The 16664-nt window shown below is 39.9% G+C and overlaps 1 protein-coding gene across 1 annotated transcript in view; it reads left to right on the top strand.

Moving 5' to 3' along the window:
- Positions 1 to 16664, top strand: part of DSCAM (DS cell adhesion molecule) — a 664279-nt gene that overhangs the window by 116348 nt on the left and 531267 nt on the right. Inside the window, exon 3 of the mRNA XM_032462442.1 lies at positions 7739 to 7885. Coding sequence (XP_032318333.1) covers positions 7739 to 7885 — 147 coding nt within the window. The remainder of the gene's footprint in view (positions 1 to 7738; positions 7886 to 16664) is intronic.

The raw sequence follows: 16664 nt of genomic DNA on the forward strand, positions 1-16664 counted from the left end.
ATATCAAGACACATCATAATCAAATTGCTCAGAACCAATAATGAAGAGAAAATGTTAAAACAGCCAGAGGAAAAAAGGCACATTATACACAGAGGAACAAAGATAAGAATGACAATAGATTTCTCATCAGAATCAATGTGAGAAAATAGTGAGGCAATATCTTTAAAGTACTGAAAGAAAAGTGATCTGGAAATCTGGAAATCTATATCCAGTGGAAGTATCTTTTAAAAATAAAGGTGAAATAAAGGCTTTCTTAGACACATAAAAGCTGAAAGTATTCATCAGCAGCTGACATTTACTGGTAGAAATCTTAAAGAGAGTATTACAATCAGAAGGAAAATGACACCAGGTGGGATCTTAGAGCTACTCAAAGGAAAGAAGATTGATAGAAATGGCAGTTACATGGGTAAATAAATCATGTACATTTTTGGTTATTTAAACTTCATACTTTAAAAGATAATTGACTGTTTAAGCAAAAATAGTAGCAATGTCTTATGTTAATATAGATAGAAGTAAAATGGGTGACAACAATGGCACTAAGTCCTGGAGTAAAGACATAGAGTATTGTAAAGTTCTTTTTCCATTTATATCACCTGGCTATAGATGGTGACAAGTTATAGATGTATATTATAAAACCTAAAGCAATCACTAAAGTAACAAAACAAAGAGTTATGGCTAATCAGCCAACAAAAGAGAAAAAATGCTTAATCCAAAACAAAGAATAGGAAAAAGAAAACAACATATGGTGAAAATAGAAATCAAATAACAAGATTGTAGACTTAAAATTAATGATACTGATAATCAACATTAAACATAAATGTTCCAATAATCTGAATTGAGGTCAGAGATTGCCAAGTTAGATTCAAATGCTGCTTAAAAGAAACACACTTTAAATATGAAGACATAGATGTGACAAAGGTAAAGGAATGGGAAAAGGTATACCATGTTCATCAAATCAGATAAATCTAATTAAAAGCAAATATCAAAAGAAAGCTGGAGTATCCTATGTTAATATGAACAAAATATATTTCAGAGGAAAGAATATTATCAGGGCTAAAGGAAGTCATTATGTAAAAGAGGTTAATTAATTAAGAGAGTATGACTATTACAAATTTTTATGCACCTAAAACATAACTTTACAATAGATGACATAATAACTGATGAAACTGCAAAAAGAAACAGACAAATCAAAATGTATAGTTGGAGATTTCAGTGTCCCTCTCTTAGTAACTGGCAGAAGTAGACAGAAAATGAGCAAGAATAAAAATGCTTGAATGGCACTGTTAATCAACTTGACCCAAATGATGCTTAAATACAGAACATTCCATCCAATGATAGCACAATACACATTCTCTTTAAGAACACACAGATATTTATTAAAATAAACCATATTGTGAATGAAACTGGTCAGATGAATTTTTTAAATGTTAAGTCATATAAAGTATGTTATTTGACTACAGTGGAATTAAATTAGAGTTACTAACAGTATAATTTCTGGGAAATCCTCAAATACTTGGATACTAAAAAAATACTTCTAAATGATCTATGTCAAAGAAAAAGCAGGAGGTAAATAAAGTATTTTGAACTGAGTAAAAATGAAAGAACAATCTAAGAATTTGGAGAATGTCATTAAAGTAATGTTTAGGGGGAGAAGTTTATAGTTCTAAAAACTTACATTAGAAATGAAAAATGGTCTCTCTTAGTGATCTCAAGTGATCTTAACTCCAGAAAAAAAGACTAAATTCAAACCAATATGAGCAAAAAGGAAATAATAAAGATCAGAGTGGAAATTAGTATATTATAAAACAAAGGAAATCTGTGGAGCCAAAAGTTATTTCTTTGAAAAAGATCAGTAAAATCAATAAAATTGATCCACTTAAGAGGAAAATAAAAGAGAGAAGACAAATTATCAATGTCAAGAGGTTACACTACTATCCTACAGATGTAATCAATATATATATATAGTCATTAATATTTTACATTAGTCATCATTCTGCATATATTTAAACCATAATAAAAGAATTTTAAGAACATGAATATGTCAATAAATCCAACAACTCAAATGAAATTATACATTTTTTGAAAAATATAAAATGTCAGAACTCATTCAAGAAGAAATGGGCTGAATAGCCCCATATCTATTAAGGAATTTGAATTTGTAACAGAAAATTTTCCTACAATGGAATTCCAGACTCAAATTGATTCACTCTTTTGTTTTTTAATTGAAGTGCAGTCAGTTTACGATGTTGTGTTAATTTCTGGTATACAGCATAGTGATTCAGTTATATTTATATTATTATATTTTATATTTGTTATATTATTTTATAATATATATATATATTCCTTTTCATATTCATTTTGGTTCCCTCTTTATTCTACCAAATACTTGAGGAAGAAATAATAAAATTCTACACAAATTCTTCCAGAAAGTTGAAGTGGAAAGAATACTTCCCAAGTTATTTTATGAGATCAGCATTACCCTGATAATAAAACAAGACAAAGATATTATAAGAGAAAAAAACCACAAATATTTCCCATGAATATATATGTAAAAATTCTGAACAAAATTTTATCAAATTGAATCCAGTGGCATATAAAAAGGATAATACAACAACATATCAAAAGGGCTTATTAGCTCCAGGATGCAAAGTTGATTTTAAATTTGCAAATTAATCAAGGTAATTCACTATATTAACATATTAAAAATAAAACACATGTGATCACTTCAGTAGGTGCAGAAAATCATTGACAAAATACAACATCCTCCTATGATAAAAACTCTCAGAACACTCAGGAATAGAAGGGAGATTTCTCAATTTGATAAAAAGCAGCTAAGGAAATTCTACTGCAGCTGATACCATGCTTAGTGGTGAATGACTACATGCTTTCCTCCAAAGATGATGACTACAAGGATGTATGCTTTAACCACTTCTATTCAACATTGTGCTGGAGGTTGCACCCAATGCAGTATGGCCAGAAAAGTAAACAAATGGCATCCTGATTATAAAGAAAAAATTCATCATCTACAAATGTAGATGCCAATCTTTGATTTAAAAAAGTCTGATGGCATCTACAAAAAAAGCTATTCAAATATGTGAATTTATCAAAATAGAAGTATACAAGATCAACACACACACACATTGTAGGTAGAAAAAAAATTTAAATACTGTTTATAATAGCATCAAAAAACAAGAAATACTTAGGGATAAGTCTGACTCAAAGTGTGGAACACTTCAACTGAAAATTTCAAAACATTTCTGAGAGACATAAAAGAAAAAAAAATTTTTTAATGATTTGGAGGTTTTGGTATTGTTAAGATGTCAGTTCTCCCCCAAATAACCTATAGATTCAATACAATCCCAGTGAAAACCCAGAAGCCTTTTTTTTTAAAAACAAACAGAGATTAATTAGTTGATTCTAAAATTTATATTGAAATACAGAGGACCTGGAATAGCCCAAAGAACTCTAAAGAGTAGAAATAATAATTCAAGAGGGTTAACACTTCTTGACTTTGATGTATTATAAACCTAAATAATAGAATCCAGAAATTGATCCATACATATATGGACAACTGAAATTTGATAAAGGTGCAAAGACAATTGAGTGAAAAAAAATGTTATTTCAATAAATGATGCAGGAAAATTTTTATATCCACATGCAAAAAAAAGTTTCAATCCATACTTTGTACCGTGTACAAAATTAACTCAAAATGGATCATAGATCTAAATATAAATCAATAAACTTTTAAAGAAAAATGGGAGAAAATCTTTGCAACCTTGAGTTATGTAAAGATTTCTTAGACATGGCACGAAAATCTCAATCCATAGAAAACAAATTGTTACATTGGATTTTATCAAGATTAAAAACTTCTGTTTATTTAAGGATACTGTTAGGAAAATAAAAAGGCAAGCCCCTGCCTGGGAGAAAATGCTTCCAAGACATATATCTGTTAAAGGCCTTTTGTTCAGAAATATGACATCTAAATACTCAATCATAAGAAAACAAACACCCCTATTTTAAGAAATGGGAAAAAGATTTGGAGAGATACCGCAACAAAAAAGATATACAATGGCTAATGAGCACATTGGAAATTTGCTTAGCATCGTTAATCTTCAAGGAAATGCGAATTAACACCACAATACTGTCGATCCCTCTACATATTTAAAATTAAAAACAATGACTAGACCAAGTGTTAATGAGAATATGAAACACATGGGACTCTCATAAACTTCTGGTAGGAAAATGATACAGCCTTTTTGGAAGTTTGGCAGTTTCTTAAAAAGAGGAACACCTACCATATATTCCATCCATTCTGTTCTTAGGTACTTACTCAAAACATATGTCCACACAAAGAGTTTGATATGAGTGTTCAGCTTTATTTGTACTAGCCAAAAATGAGTCCGAGCCCACCATCAGATAAATGAGTAAACAGATTGTTACTTACTTACACAAGTGGATGAAAAGGAATGGATTATTGATGAGACAGTAGCAGGGTGGAATTTCAAAACAGTTATACTGAATAGAAAAAAACCAGGTAAAAATGTGTGTACTATGTGATCTTATTTATATAAAACTCTAAAACATGCAGACTAATCCATAACGGTGGAAAGCACTTCAGTGGTTGCCTTGTGAAGTGGGGGAAGGAGGGATTACATAGGGGGATACATAGACTTTTGGATGATGGATCTGTTTTTAATCTTAATTATGGTGGTGGCTTCTTGGGTGTGTGCGTATGTTAAAACATCAATAAACATTTGCAGCTTGTTGAATGCCGGTTATATCTTATAAAGGTGTTTAAGAAAAGGCAAGTGATAGCATGTGTCTGACCTATTAGAGTTGTCTTGATGTTCATATAATAGCATTAGGTAATAATAGTTGCACAGATGGTGGACATCTCTGTACCTCTCTGCCCAGCCCACAATAACCCCCTTAATTGTCTCTTGCATCTACCTCATACACAATGCCCCAAGCCGCATTTTGCCTCCACCTCCCTAATCCCTCCCAGTGACCACTGCTGCCCCTCTGATCCCTCTGGTACCCCGAGCCCTTCCTAGTCCCTTCCTCCTTGCGCTGTCCAGCAAACACTGACACCCTGTGTCTTGGTGGGCAGGGGTGTGGGTGGAGCGGGTGCACACACTTGAAAGTTGGGCATGGAGGATGCTGTCCCTGCCCTAGGCTAGCAGCACCACAGTGCATTTGCAAGCAACTTGCCTGGGGAATGTCTCTTACCCACCTTCCATCAGAGACCAAGAGTGTCCAGGCATGGAGGTTGCAACCCCTTAGGGGTCACTTGTCTATTGTGGGTTGGGGCAACGTTTGTGCATATGGGAAGAGGAGATTGCCTTTCCCATCCTGACGGGGGCGTGGAGCATCAAGGCAGCAACTGGCAGGAAGCAGGCCCTTCAACAGGTGGGCTGTTTGTGCTGAGTCATGGAGGGTCTCGGGAGCCTGAGAGGAGTGGAGAATTTCCGTCCACATACCATTCTGAGCAGATGGGGTTCAGTGCACCATAGGAGTATTCCTGCTTTGAGAAGATCTGGGGCTGGATTGGGAGATGGGGAGATGAAACAGTTGCAGAGATTTTTAACTATGACAGTGCAGTGGTCCTGATGCTGGTGAGGCCAATAGTCAGCTAAAGGGAGAGGGCACTCCATGGTATGTGTGCACGTTACTGGGACTGAGGGTTCTCAGGATGCGGGACTTTGGATGCTAACAGAGAAGGTGCCCAAACTCTAGGTTTGTGGCTCCTGTGATGAGGCCTCGTGGAGGAAAGACACTTCCTCTATCTCCACCTGGGCACTTTCTCTTGTTTCTGTTGTCTCCTGGCTGAGACATAGAACTTGGCTCCTTTCCTTGATTTCCATTAAAAATTCCTCCACCTGAGCCATTTGTTTACTGAAGGTTTGGGGAGATGGATTGATTTTATAGCTTACAAACAAATATCATGCAGACACATAAACTTCATTTGGACTCATACCCCTGCTTAGGTGACCCTGTCCCTGGGATAATGGACTCTTCCTGCAGGCCTTCGCCACTGACCTGTTCTCTTCTATTCTCTGCCTTTTCTGTCTCCCACTGTCCACTAGGAGCAAATTCTTATTCACTGATGAGTTTGATTAGTTCACCTGTCTCTGTTGCCTCTTTCCAACTTATGGCCATAGACTCCACTCTCCACAAAGGTCTGTTCATCGAGGTATTTTTCTGTGCAGGCAGTTTCCCCCTCTGTGTATAATGATGTTTCTGGGGTCAGGCCCTTGAGTACCTGAATCATTGCCCAATGGATCTCTTGCAGATGTGGAATTGTCACATGAACATCACATCACACTGCACACAGAGTGCAGGAATGAGGGTCTTGGAAGATCCCTAAACTTCTGAAAGTCTCTCCGGTTTGAGATGAGAATGAAAATAATTCTCCAACTTAGGAAAATACAAAATACTAATGTTAAAAATGGGACTGGGATCAATCCTCTTATCAGTACTTTTAACAATGACACTCTCCAATGCTGGAATACTTAGCAAACCACGGAGCTAGCACCGATCTTAAAAGTACTTCTTTTAGAGCATTCTTTACGTCTGCCCATTAGGAGATCTCCCTTCAGAAGCTCACTCTTACCTCTGTTGATATATTCATTTCTTTTGAAATTAATTTCATGGCCAGTTTTCTTGACATATATTTGTCCCATAAATGACTAAAACTTTTTAAGAGCTGATTAGATGGTAAGATAAGTTGTCTCTGTGGATATCTTAGAAAATCATAGACTTTTAGAATTCAGACCTTGGAATCTTCCTATCCCAACGCCCTCATTTCAAATTTGAGGAAATGAAACTCTGGAGAGGTAAGGCTTATACCTACACTTACAGAGTTAGAGGGAGGCATAACCTGGGTTGGACACACCAGTGTCTCCTTATCCTGGAGGCCATGGTCTTCCCCACATTGGGAGATGGTGTGGGTCCAAGTAGCTTTACCCAGCCTGTTCATGGCAGGCATGTTTCTGGAGCTTTATCCACATTAACTGATTGAGTCATCAGAATGGACTTACTCGGTGAATACTTTTATCAAAGTCTCCATCATATAGTTGGCAAGAGAACTGCTAACTGGGTGAGTGGTAGAGCCTGGATTTGAACTCAGGCAGGTGGGCTTGCAGGATGGGCACTGGACCCCAGCACTCCCGTGCTCTAGCCCAGACCTCTAGTTTGTGGATGTCCCCTCGGAGCACTTTTCTGGGAGTGTTTGGGCAGGCTCCCTTATCAGCATCCTTCCCTCAGTGATGGGGGCAGAATGACTGTTTACAAAACTGCTTTGCGACTGTCGTGAAACAATTCACTGATGAAGAGTTATTTTAATTGTTGCATAGTTTCAAGGATTCCCAGGAGAGGTTGCTGTCCTGATTTTTTAACTCTTTCTTGATGGTCTGATTTTTCTCCCTTGGTCCTCAGAGGACATGGAGGGAAGTTCCCTATCATCATAGCTTCTGTTTAAGAAACTACTTCTCACATCCAGATGCGCTTAGGGGGTAGATGAACTATTTTTAGGCATACTCATGCCCTTTAGTTCTAAGTGTAGTTTATTGTTAACAGAATGAAGGTCTTTAAGTCAGGAAATGTAGGTTTCTTAAATATTTTTCCACTAAATATATTTGATGCAGTTAATCCATGTAAGATACAATGTGTATGTTCTGGAGAGATACTTTCAGAATGAGGATATGTGTGTTACCGGCATCCTCTTCTTGCCTTGCAGTTTTACGGGAGCCCTATACAGTCCGTGTGGAGGACCAGAAAACCATGAGAGGCAATGTCGCGGTCTTCAAGTGCATTATCCCCTCCTCCGTGGAGGCGTACATCACCGTCGTCTCATGGGAGAAAGACACCGTCTCACTCATCTCAGGTAGGCCCTGGGCTACCAGGCTTGTCAGTCACAGCTTGTTCTGGGTGTCTGATTGGGTCTCCACGTATCTGCTCATTATAACTAAGAATTAGTATGCTGAAGGTTGATGCTGTTTCATGATTAAATGTGTTATTAGTGTTTCATATTGGTTTATGCAGCTCGAATCAGACATTCTGCAGTGAGTTGACTGATGGATGGAAATTCACTTCTCTCACTGTGCATATTAGGAAAGTTGGGTTTTATTGCTGCTCCCAGGAACAGGGAGGTAGGTTGATTAGTGTCTGTGGGAGACCTCGGCGATACTGAGGACTGATATCGTGAAACTATGGAAGTCCTGATTTCATGCTGTCCTGATTCTCTGAGGTGTCTTCAGAGCAGTGTGGTATCTCTGGCCTCTTTCTTGAACATTCTATTCAGAATATATATCCAGCACTGATACTGAGAGAGATTTATATATATATATATATATATGATACTATATGTATATATATCTGATAGTGAGATAGAATATATAAATAATATGTTATTTAGGTACAAATATAAGTATTTTTTTGTGTTTTTTGTATATAAGTATTTGTACCTAAATAATTTCCTCATTTATTTTTGGTATCTAGAAATGATACAGCTGAAATTTAGCTTCTAAGAATCTGTGGCTCTTCTTTTCTCATGGTTTTTAAGCTGAATTCTTGCTCCTTGTTACTTGCCGGGAAAGGCCAAGGTGGGTACTATGCTCAGTTTTCCTGTTTTGCACATCTTTGGATAATGACTGTTGGCTGCTTTTGGACAAGAATCGTAATGAGCATTGAATATGGTATAAAAGGTTATAAATGATTGCTTCTCTTTCTGTGTCTTTGTGCCTGCACACACACATTCTAATGTAACTCATGGATACTACCAACATTGTGTCGACTTATAGAGATGAGAAACTGGAGCTAAACTCTCACGGTGATGGAGCTTTTTTGTTTTTTGGCTTATTGATTTGCTAGACAGTACAGGTTACTATTATAACAAGGAACATTAAAAAATCATTAAACCATTAAAAAGTCCAAATGAAAAATTAAATCTTTGGTCTTTAAAGCAGCATTACAGTAAACTATGAAGTAATAGATGTTTTTGGCTTTCTTTAATATCATCTTCACAGTGAATTTGAAGTCTCTCACACTTCACTGAACAATAAATTCCTTGCTGTTATGTTGATTAATCATAGTAATTTGTTAACTTAGAATACTGAAAAAATACTCAGCTTAAAACCTGAAATGTGATTGCCATAGTCAGAATAGAGACTCACCTGTACAATTTTATTTGCTAATTTTAATTGCTTAAGGGCCTTAATTGCTCTTCTTTAGAGGTCATTTCAGTTTCTTGACCGCAGATGGAGAGATTTGATGACAAGTCGGTCTGGCTGAGCCCAGAAGCAGAGTCAGGAGCATTCAGTGTACACGGCGAGGGCTTGTGGGTTTGGGGAAGGGGAGAAACTGGGGAGATATTTGCAGTCTCCCACACTCAGAGGTCTAGGCCTGTTCAGTCTCTACCATCTTGTAGCAGCCGTCAAAGATGCAGCCTCAGCGTCTGCCCTGGAAGGGGGCGAGAGCAGGGGAGAATTACCAGAATTACAAACTGTCTCTGAGTGCTTCTACTTAGAGATGACACATGTCATTTCTGTTCATATTTAATCAGCCAAAGCAAGTCACATGGCCACGTCTGACTTCAGTAAGACATGTGCCTGAAAGGAGTGTGCCTGAACTGGGAATCTGGGTGAGAAACAGAAATATCTACCATGAGGTCATGTATCTGTATCTGTATCAGTATCTGTATCTGTTATGTTTCCCAGATGTCTTTAATTAGTGTTATGTTTATATGCAGGTTTCACCTTTTTGTAATCTATGTGAATAGACTTTTTTCTCCTTCCAACATGAACCTAATTAAAATAAAACGAGAGGAGTTTTGTATCTGGTGCTTGGAGAGGATGCTGACGTGCAAATACACAGTTGACATCCTGCTGATAAGAACTGATGGCCCCGTGTCCCCTCCTCAATCATATTGGCACTTTGTCCTTTGGCAAAATTTTTAAAGCAACAGCGTGGACAGTGGATAAGCACTGGGCTTTTCTTTTTTCACAAAAGTATCAGAAAACCAATATTATACAGGCTTTTGCCTCATTAAGGAATACATCCATAGTAAGTTTTTGTTTGTTTATAAGTGAGCCATTTAAACAGACATAAGTTGTCCCCAAGATGCTCCACATGGCATAGAGAGAGAGAGAGAAGTATACAGAAAGAAAGAGAAAGGTGTTTATACTCAGCTAGTTGAACCTGAGAACAGGGCCCCATAGCCATGTTATAATCTGCAAGTAGAAAGTCCAGAGTTAAGCCTCATAATGGGACTTACTATCGCTTACAGTCAGACCCTCCTCTTGTGCCTCAGCCCCATCCTCTGAGGCTGCAAAAATGCTCAGGGAAGGAGGTGATGAAGCCACTAGAAATGGAAAAATAGTTAAAAGAGTGGGACTCAATAAAAACCAGTTTGGAGTGGTTTAAGTGAATTTCTCTTTAGGGTCCAGAGCCCAGACTGTGGCAGGGCACAGGTAGCCACACATAGGAGGCAGGGAGGCTCAGAGGAGGAGGCTGGGACCTTGCTCCAACACGTCCCAAAGGCCTGGTGGTGGGGGAAGCGCTGGGGATTCTTGACTATAGGGGAAGACACTGCACAGCAGAGAGGTCCCAGGGACCAAGGGACTTTTCCTGCCTGAACTGGCTCTGAGTTCCGGAAAGCCATCTGGATGCTATATGCACAGCAGATGGGCTGTAAAAGGTTAATTTGTCTTTACTTGGTAAATACGCTGATAATTCCTGAAGCTCCTTGTTGAACTTGTTTAGATTTAGTCATTGTCATTGGCTGTCACTCCACCTCTCCCTTCCCTGGATAGTGAATCTGGCTGGGAAGTTTGTCCCAGGAAGCACGCCGACTCTGCATGGACCACTTCCTTTAGTTCTGGTTCTCCTGGTGGAGAAAAGCAATGAACTAAATCAGCCACAAAACAAGCCAGCGTAAGGATCCTAAGTAGTGATTTGGGGGTAGGATTAGAGGCGTGCAGGTGGTGGCTGACTTGAGAAAGCTCGGAGCTAACGTCAGTCAGGAGAGGGTGCGGAAAGTGGTCCATGCAGGTGAGACCTGTCTACTGTGAGGATGTTGGGTACCACTGCTCAGCTTCGTGGTTCAGAGCACCCCTAGGGGAGGCAGAGCAGTGAAGGGCTGCTATTATCAGGGGAGCCTTGGGGCTTGAAGCCAGGGCTCTTTGTAAATCTTGGCTAAGGTCAATGAGTATCTGTTGTCTGGTCATTCCTTTCTAATGAAACAAAAATTAACATGGTTGTATTCCTATAAAAAGAAATAAAAAGGTTTCTTTTGGCACAGCTTACTAATTTTGCCCTTTATCTTGGTTGAGAGAATAAATGACTGGGTTACGTTCTTGTAGGGGTGAGAACACAGCCAAGGTCCGTCTGGGTTTCCATGGGAGCAGTGTGGTGTCACTAGCCATTCTGACAGTGGCATTCATTAGCTTAGTGCACATTGGGTCATGCATTGATTTCTTCCTAGGGCAGGTTTGAGTTGGCCTGAATGTCGACTCAGGAATCAAGTTGTGCCTCTTTGTCATATGAGGTCATTAGCTCAATGATGTTAAGAATGTAAATGCATTCATGTATTTTGAACAATCTTGGGAAGGAATACTCCAGTGGTCTTGTTATAGCTTGAATGCGTCCTTCATGTTGCGGGCCTAACCTCCAGTGAGGTGGTGTTTGGAGAGGGGGTGCCTTTGGGAGGTGATGAGGGTGAGATGTGATCACTAGGGTGGGGCCCCAGGGATGGGATTAGTGTCCTTATAAGAAGAGAACAGAGCTCTCTCCCCTTCATGTGAGGATGTGGTGAAAGGCGGCTATCTGCAGCCCAGAAGAAGGCTCTTACTACATCCCCCACCACACCGGCACCCACATCTCAGACTTCCCTCGTCCAGAACTGTCGGAAGAAAGCGTATGTTGTTTACGCCACTCTGTCTGTGGGCAGCAGCTGGGGTGCCATCTGGGACAGGACTGAAGGAAGGAATCCCATAATCCCCACCAGAGCAAGGAAAGTCTCATCACCTGTGATGATGCCGTGTCCCTGCTTCACCTCTGCCTGGGCTCCTTCCTGACCCCAGGGCACTCACTGCGAGCTTGACCTTCACTCTTGGATTCCGGCACAGCAGATGCTCCAAGGCTTGTAACTGTGTGGGGAACAAATGTCTAAGGCCCGGGCACACACTGTGCATCCAAGGTCCTCCGTTAACATGCTGTCTTACCTAACTGAAATGAGCTAGGATAAACGAGAGTGGTGAGGTCTGAGAGCATTTTTAAAGCACCCTTATCCCTGCTCTTCCTCTAAGCAAAAATGAGAACCTTTTGAATATCAGATACAACTGTAGCCCAGTGAAAAGGTGTAGTTTGGGTGGGGACGTGCTTTGGGGGTGCTGCTGATGCCGAGCAGGTACCTGGGCCCCCGTCCTGCAGGAGCACAAGAGCACCAGCTTCACGTTGGAGCTTCACTGAATGGCCTATTATGAATTTCTTCCCCATCAGGGAGGCCAGCAACGAGAGAGCCCAGCATTCCGTGTCTGTTTCCTATGATAAAATTCTGAGAATCTTACGGAGGGTTTAGTTACATTAACATCAAAGACACAGCCCAAGGGTAACCAGATTTGGAAAATAGAAAAAGCAAACATTTTACTGTTCCCCGAGAATCTGCCTCCCTCTTTAGCACTGGCTGGCCCAATTTTCTGTGACAATTTCCCATCTGAACACCTCTGCTGGTGATGACTCAAGGAGAATTTTATCTCTTAGGATCAATGAGTTCAAGTCCAAGGATGATTATCTTTGTCCTGTATTTCAGGTAAAAGTGAACAATTTTTTGCCCACATTAAATATCAAAGTACATCAGCCCAGCACTTCACATGAAACATTTGTTGTGGTTTTTGGATGCCGCATTTGGGTCCGGTCATCATAGATAAGGTAGGACCTGTGCTTTAAGAAGCATCCCCCTCTCCAGGGCCCTGGGAGATGGCTTCTGCTCTTAGAGAGCTCCGGGGAGAGATTACTGCACTGTGTGGGGTGTGAGTGCTGTGGGCAAACGTTACAGGAACACAGACCTTGGAATGATTTTGCCTGAGGAGGTAGGGGATGTTTCACAAAAGATGTGAGCATTTAAGAAAGTCTGTGCATTTTAGGATGGGGAGAACAATTACATTATAGATATGAGGCAAGGTTTTCTTTAAGCACGTTTCAGCTAACAAACTAAAACCAGCGATGTGATCTTTTCTCTTCGGAGCACAGCTGTTGGGGGCAGAGAGGGTGATGCTGTGGTCGGTGGTGCAGGACCTGTGGCTCTGTTACCATCACACACAGCTCTGGGAGCCCATGCTCCCTCTTTCTCAGGCACTTGCATTTTACTTTTACTTCTAGTCATTGGGCATTTTCAAGGCAATCTGCTACATAGCTACTCAGGTTGCCATGGTGATGAGACCCAGTTCTGCCCTCAATGTGCTTATGAGTAAAAGGAATGAGACCAACATCAAAATGATTAAGGAGCAGACCTGTAGCTTCACCTGAAAGCTTCATCTTTGATTTTTAAGGTACCACAGAATTCCACAATTAAAAAAGCATTTATTTAACATTCACTGAAAAGAAATTTATAGGACCAAGTGGAAACTGTAAGAGAAATCACTCTCTCTCCATCCATTGACCTATTATTAATACTAGTTATTATTTATTAATAATTAATTATTAATTATTCTTAGTACAGGAGGTATGCAGGAGACTGGAATTCAAAAAGTGGAGAGATATAATATTTTCACTGTGCTGTATTTTTGGGGAGTAGGACAACTGAAAAATATATTTCAGGTGAAAGTTTACTGGAAGAGGGGGTTCTGTTCTTTTTCTTTTTAAAAGCCATTAATGGATGATAATTTTGCCATTTAAGTCTGTTGCTCCTAAATGAGTTTTTACGTGTTACTCTACAGCCATCTGAAAGTAATTAAAAACAGGATTGTTTACAGATCTGGAGGAAGTTCACATGACAGTGAGAATAGAGGTCATTTTAGATGAGCAGCAGCTCAAGCCTGACATTCCAAAATGACCCACTAATGAGACCCTGGAAGACCCAGAGCAAACAGAAAGCCTACTAACAGCATTCATGAAGAAGACAAATTCCCATTCTCAAAATTAGAAACTGTGCATTGTAGATTATAGCCTGAAACAAAAGAAAATGATGTTTCTGACTTCTAAACTCATGAGACAGGGAGACAGACCCTTTAGCAATAGATGTGTTAACATTATATTTAAACAAAGAAAACAACCCCAAGAAAGTATTGAGCCTGGAAAGTAAGTAGCAGATTGAGCCTGGAGCATCTCTGGAGAGAGAGAGAGAGAGGGAGGGAGTGTGTGTGTGTGTGTGTGTGTGTGTGTGTGTGTGTGTGTGTGTGTGTGTAAAACACCCCATCTGCTCTGAAGCTGAAGCTGTTGGGTCATTAGGTCAGCCTAAAATGCCCCTTGATTTCCTACTCCAAGTATTACTCCGAGAATATGGCTTCTAATTGCAGCTCTGGCTCAGATTAGCTGGGTGACATAGGGAAATGCTTCCTTTTTTTTTTTTTTGCTGCAGTTTCCACATAGGATAAAAGTTGGTTTCACTGGTTCTCCTCAAGATAAAATAGGAGGATACTAAAATCTCAAATTGAATATTCCACTTCTCAAGCCAACGGGTTTCCAAGTTATTAATTTTTTCTTCTTATATTTAATCTCATAGAACTTTAATTTTATGCATGTGTCAGGGGTTGGGTCATTCGCTAGGAAGACTCTCAGGACTCTGCATATAGTCTTCCTGTTATCACAGTGTGAAAGAACTCAGAGCAAAATCGGCAAAGGGAAAAGTCACATAGGGAGAAGTCTGGAGGAAACCAGGTGCAAGCTTCCAAGACTTCTTTCCCCATCAAGTCACAGGGGATGTGCTTAATTCCCCTGGCTAAAAGCAGTGACAACAGGTGGATACAAAATACAATCCACCAGGGAGCTCTTTAAAGACTTGGTGCCCAAAGTTTTTACTGGGGGAGCTGATCAGGTAGGCAAGTGCCTGGAATGTCCCCAGATTCCAGACTCCTAGAAGGAAAGCAGGTGTTGAGTCTAAACCCTACTAGTCATACAGTCTAGGCTCAGTGAACCACTCTTATCCATCAGGGATGGATCCATCCTCATTATTCTCACTCATTTTTTTCCACTCACTCAACCATCACTTTTGGAATATGCCCACCACCAAATGCTGGAGAAATCAAGTGAATAAGACAATCTGTACTTTGAGGATTTTGTTACCTAATAGACATATAGTCACAGGCTTTAGCTAGATCTCACCCCAAATTCTTTAATATCCCCAAACACATTGACCCAGATCCTTTCCTTGCTCCACGTGGATGTCAGTATCATTTTATGTTCTGCTATTAGGGACCTCCTCCTCGATCTGTTCTCTACCTGTGATGTTTGGTTCTTTCTGAACATAAGGAACAGACAGTCAGCTGAGTTTAATCAGATGTAATTTGGACCTAAGTGCATTTTTTGGTCTCTTGCTCATTTGTGAGATTTCATTTCAGGAAAGTTGAAGAGACTAGCTGGATCATTCATGAAATATTATCAGGCAGTGATGACAATACTGCTTATATTATCTTCATCTTCAAGCTAAAACAGCTGCCCTCCTTCACTGCCCTGGCTGACTTTTTTGTCTCTATTTCTGCACTGTCTCTTTCCTTGAGTTCACATCTTTTCTTCCCTGCTCAGAAATGTGAATTGACCCTCAAACTCAGTCCTCACTTCCTTCCCCTCTCAATCTCCACTTTCTCTGTTGTTCTTGTCATTCCTTTCCCAGGCTCCATCCATCACTTCTACATAGATGACCCTGACTTTGGACCTTCCTTTTCTCCTGGGCTTGATTACTCCCCACTGCCTGCCCTCCACCCCCTGCCATTTCCAGCAGAGCGTAACTAACACAGACTCAGCATTTCCCGCACCATGAACGAATTTGCCCTCATGTTACTTTTTTTTTTTCCAGATAGTGACTATTAGTTTCCAGAGTATCACAACCTAGGTGGCTTAAAACAACAGAAGTTTATTGTCACAGCCATGGGAGACAGAAGTCTAAGATCAAGATGTCTGGAAGATTGTGCTCTCTCTGGAGGCTCTAGGGGAGAAATTATTCCACAGTCTGTCCCTGCCTCTGCTGCTTCCTGCAGCCTTGGTGCTCCTTAGCTTGTAGACACACCACTCCAATCTCTGTCTCTGTCATTACGTGTCTGTCTTCCTCTGTGTGTGACTCTGTGTCTCTTCTTATAAGGACACCAGTCCCTTTGGATTAAGGACCCACCCTACCCCAATATGATCTCATCTTGACTAATTACATTTGCAATGACCCTATTTCCAAATAAGGTCACCTTCTGAGGTTCTGGGAAGGAAGAAATTTTGGGAGAACACTGTTCAGCCCACTACCTTAACAAGTACTTCCATTTCCTTTTGACTGTCTCTTTCACATATTTTATATCTTTATACCTCCTGCTTGACACAGAATAGACAACTGATAAATGTGTATAAAGGAGACCCTTACAAAAATTATTTTAAAAGGAAGGAAACAAAAAGCAGAAAGCCTCAGCAGTGTGACGAGAAGTGTGAATCCCTGGCTGTTCCTGTGCGGCCCCAGCCCCGCCCCACAG

Source organism: Camelus ferus, chromosome 1, assembly GCF_009834535.1.
Source record: "Camelus ferus isolate YT-003-E chromosome 1, BCGSAC_Cfer_1.0, whole genome shotgun sequence".
In the NCBI taxonomy this organism is placed as follows: Eukaryota; Metazoa; Chordata; class Mammalia; order Artiodactyla; family Camelidae; genus Camelus; species Camelus ferus.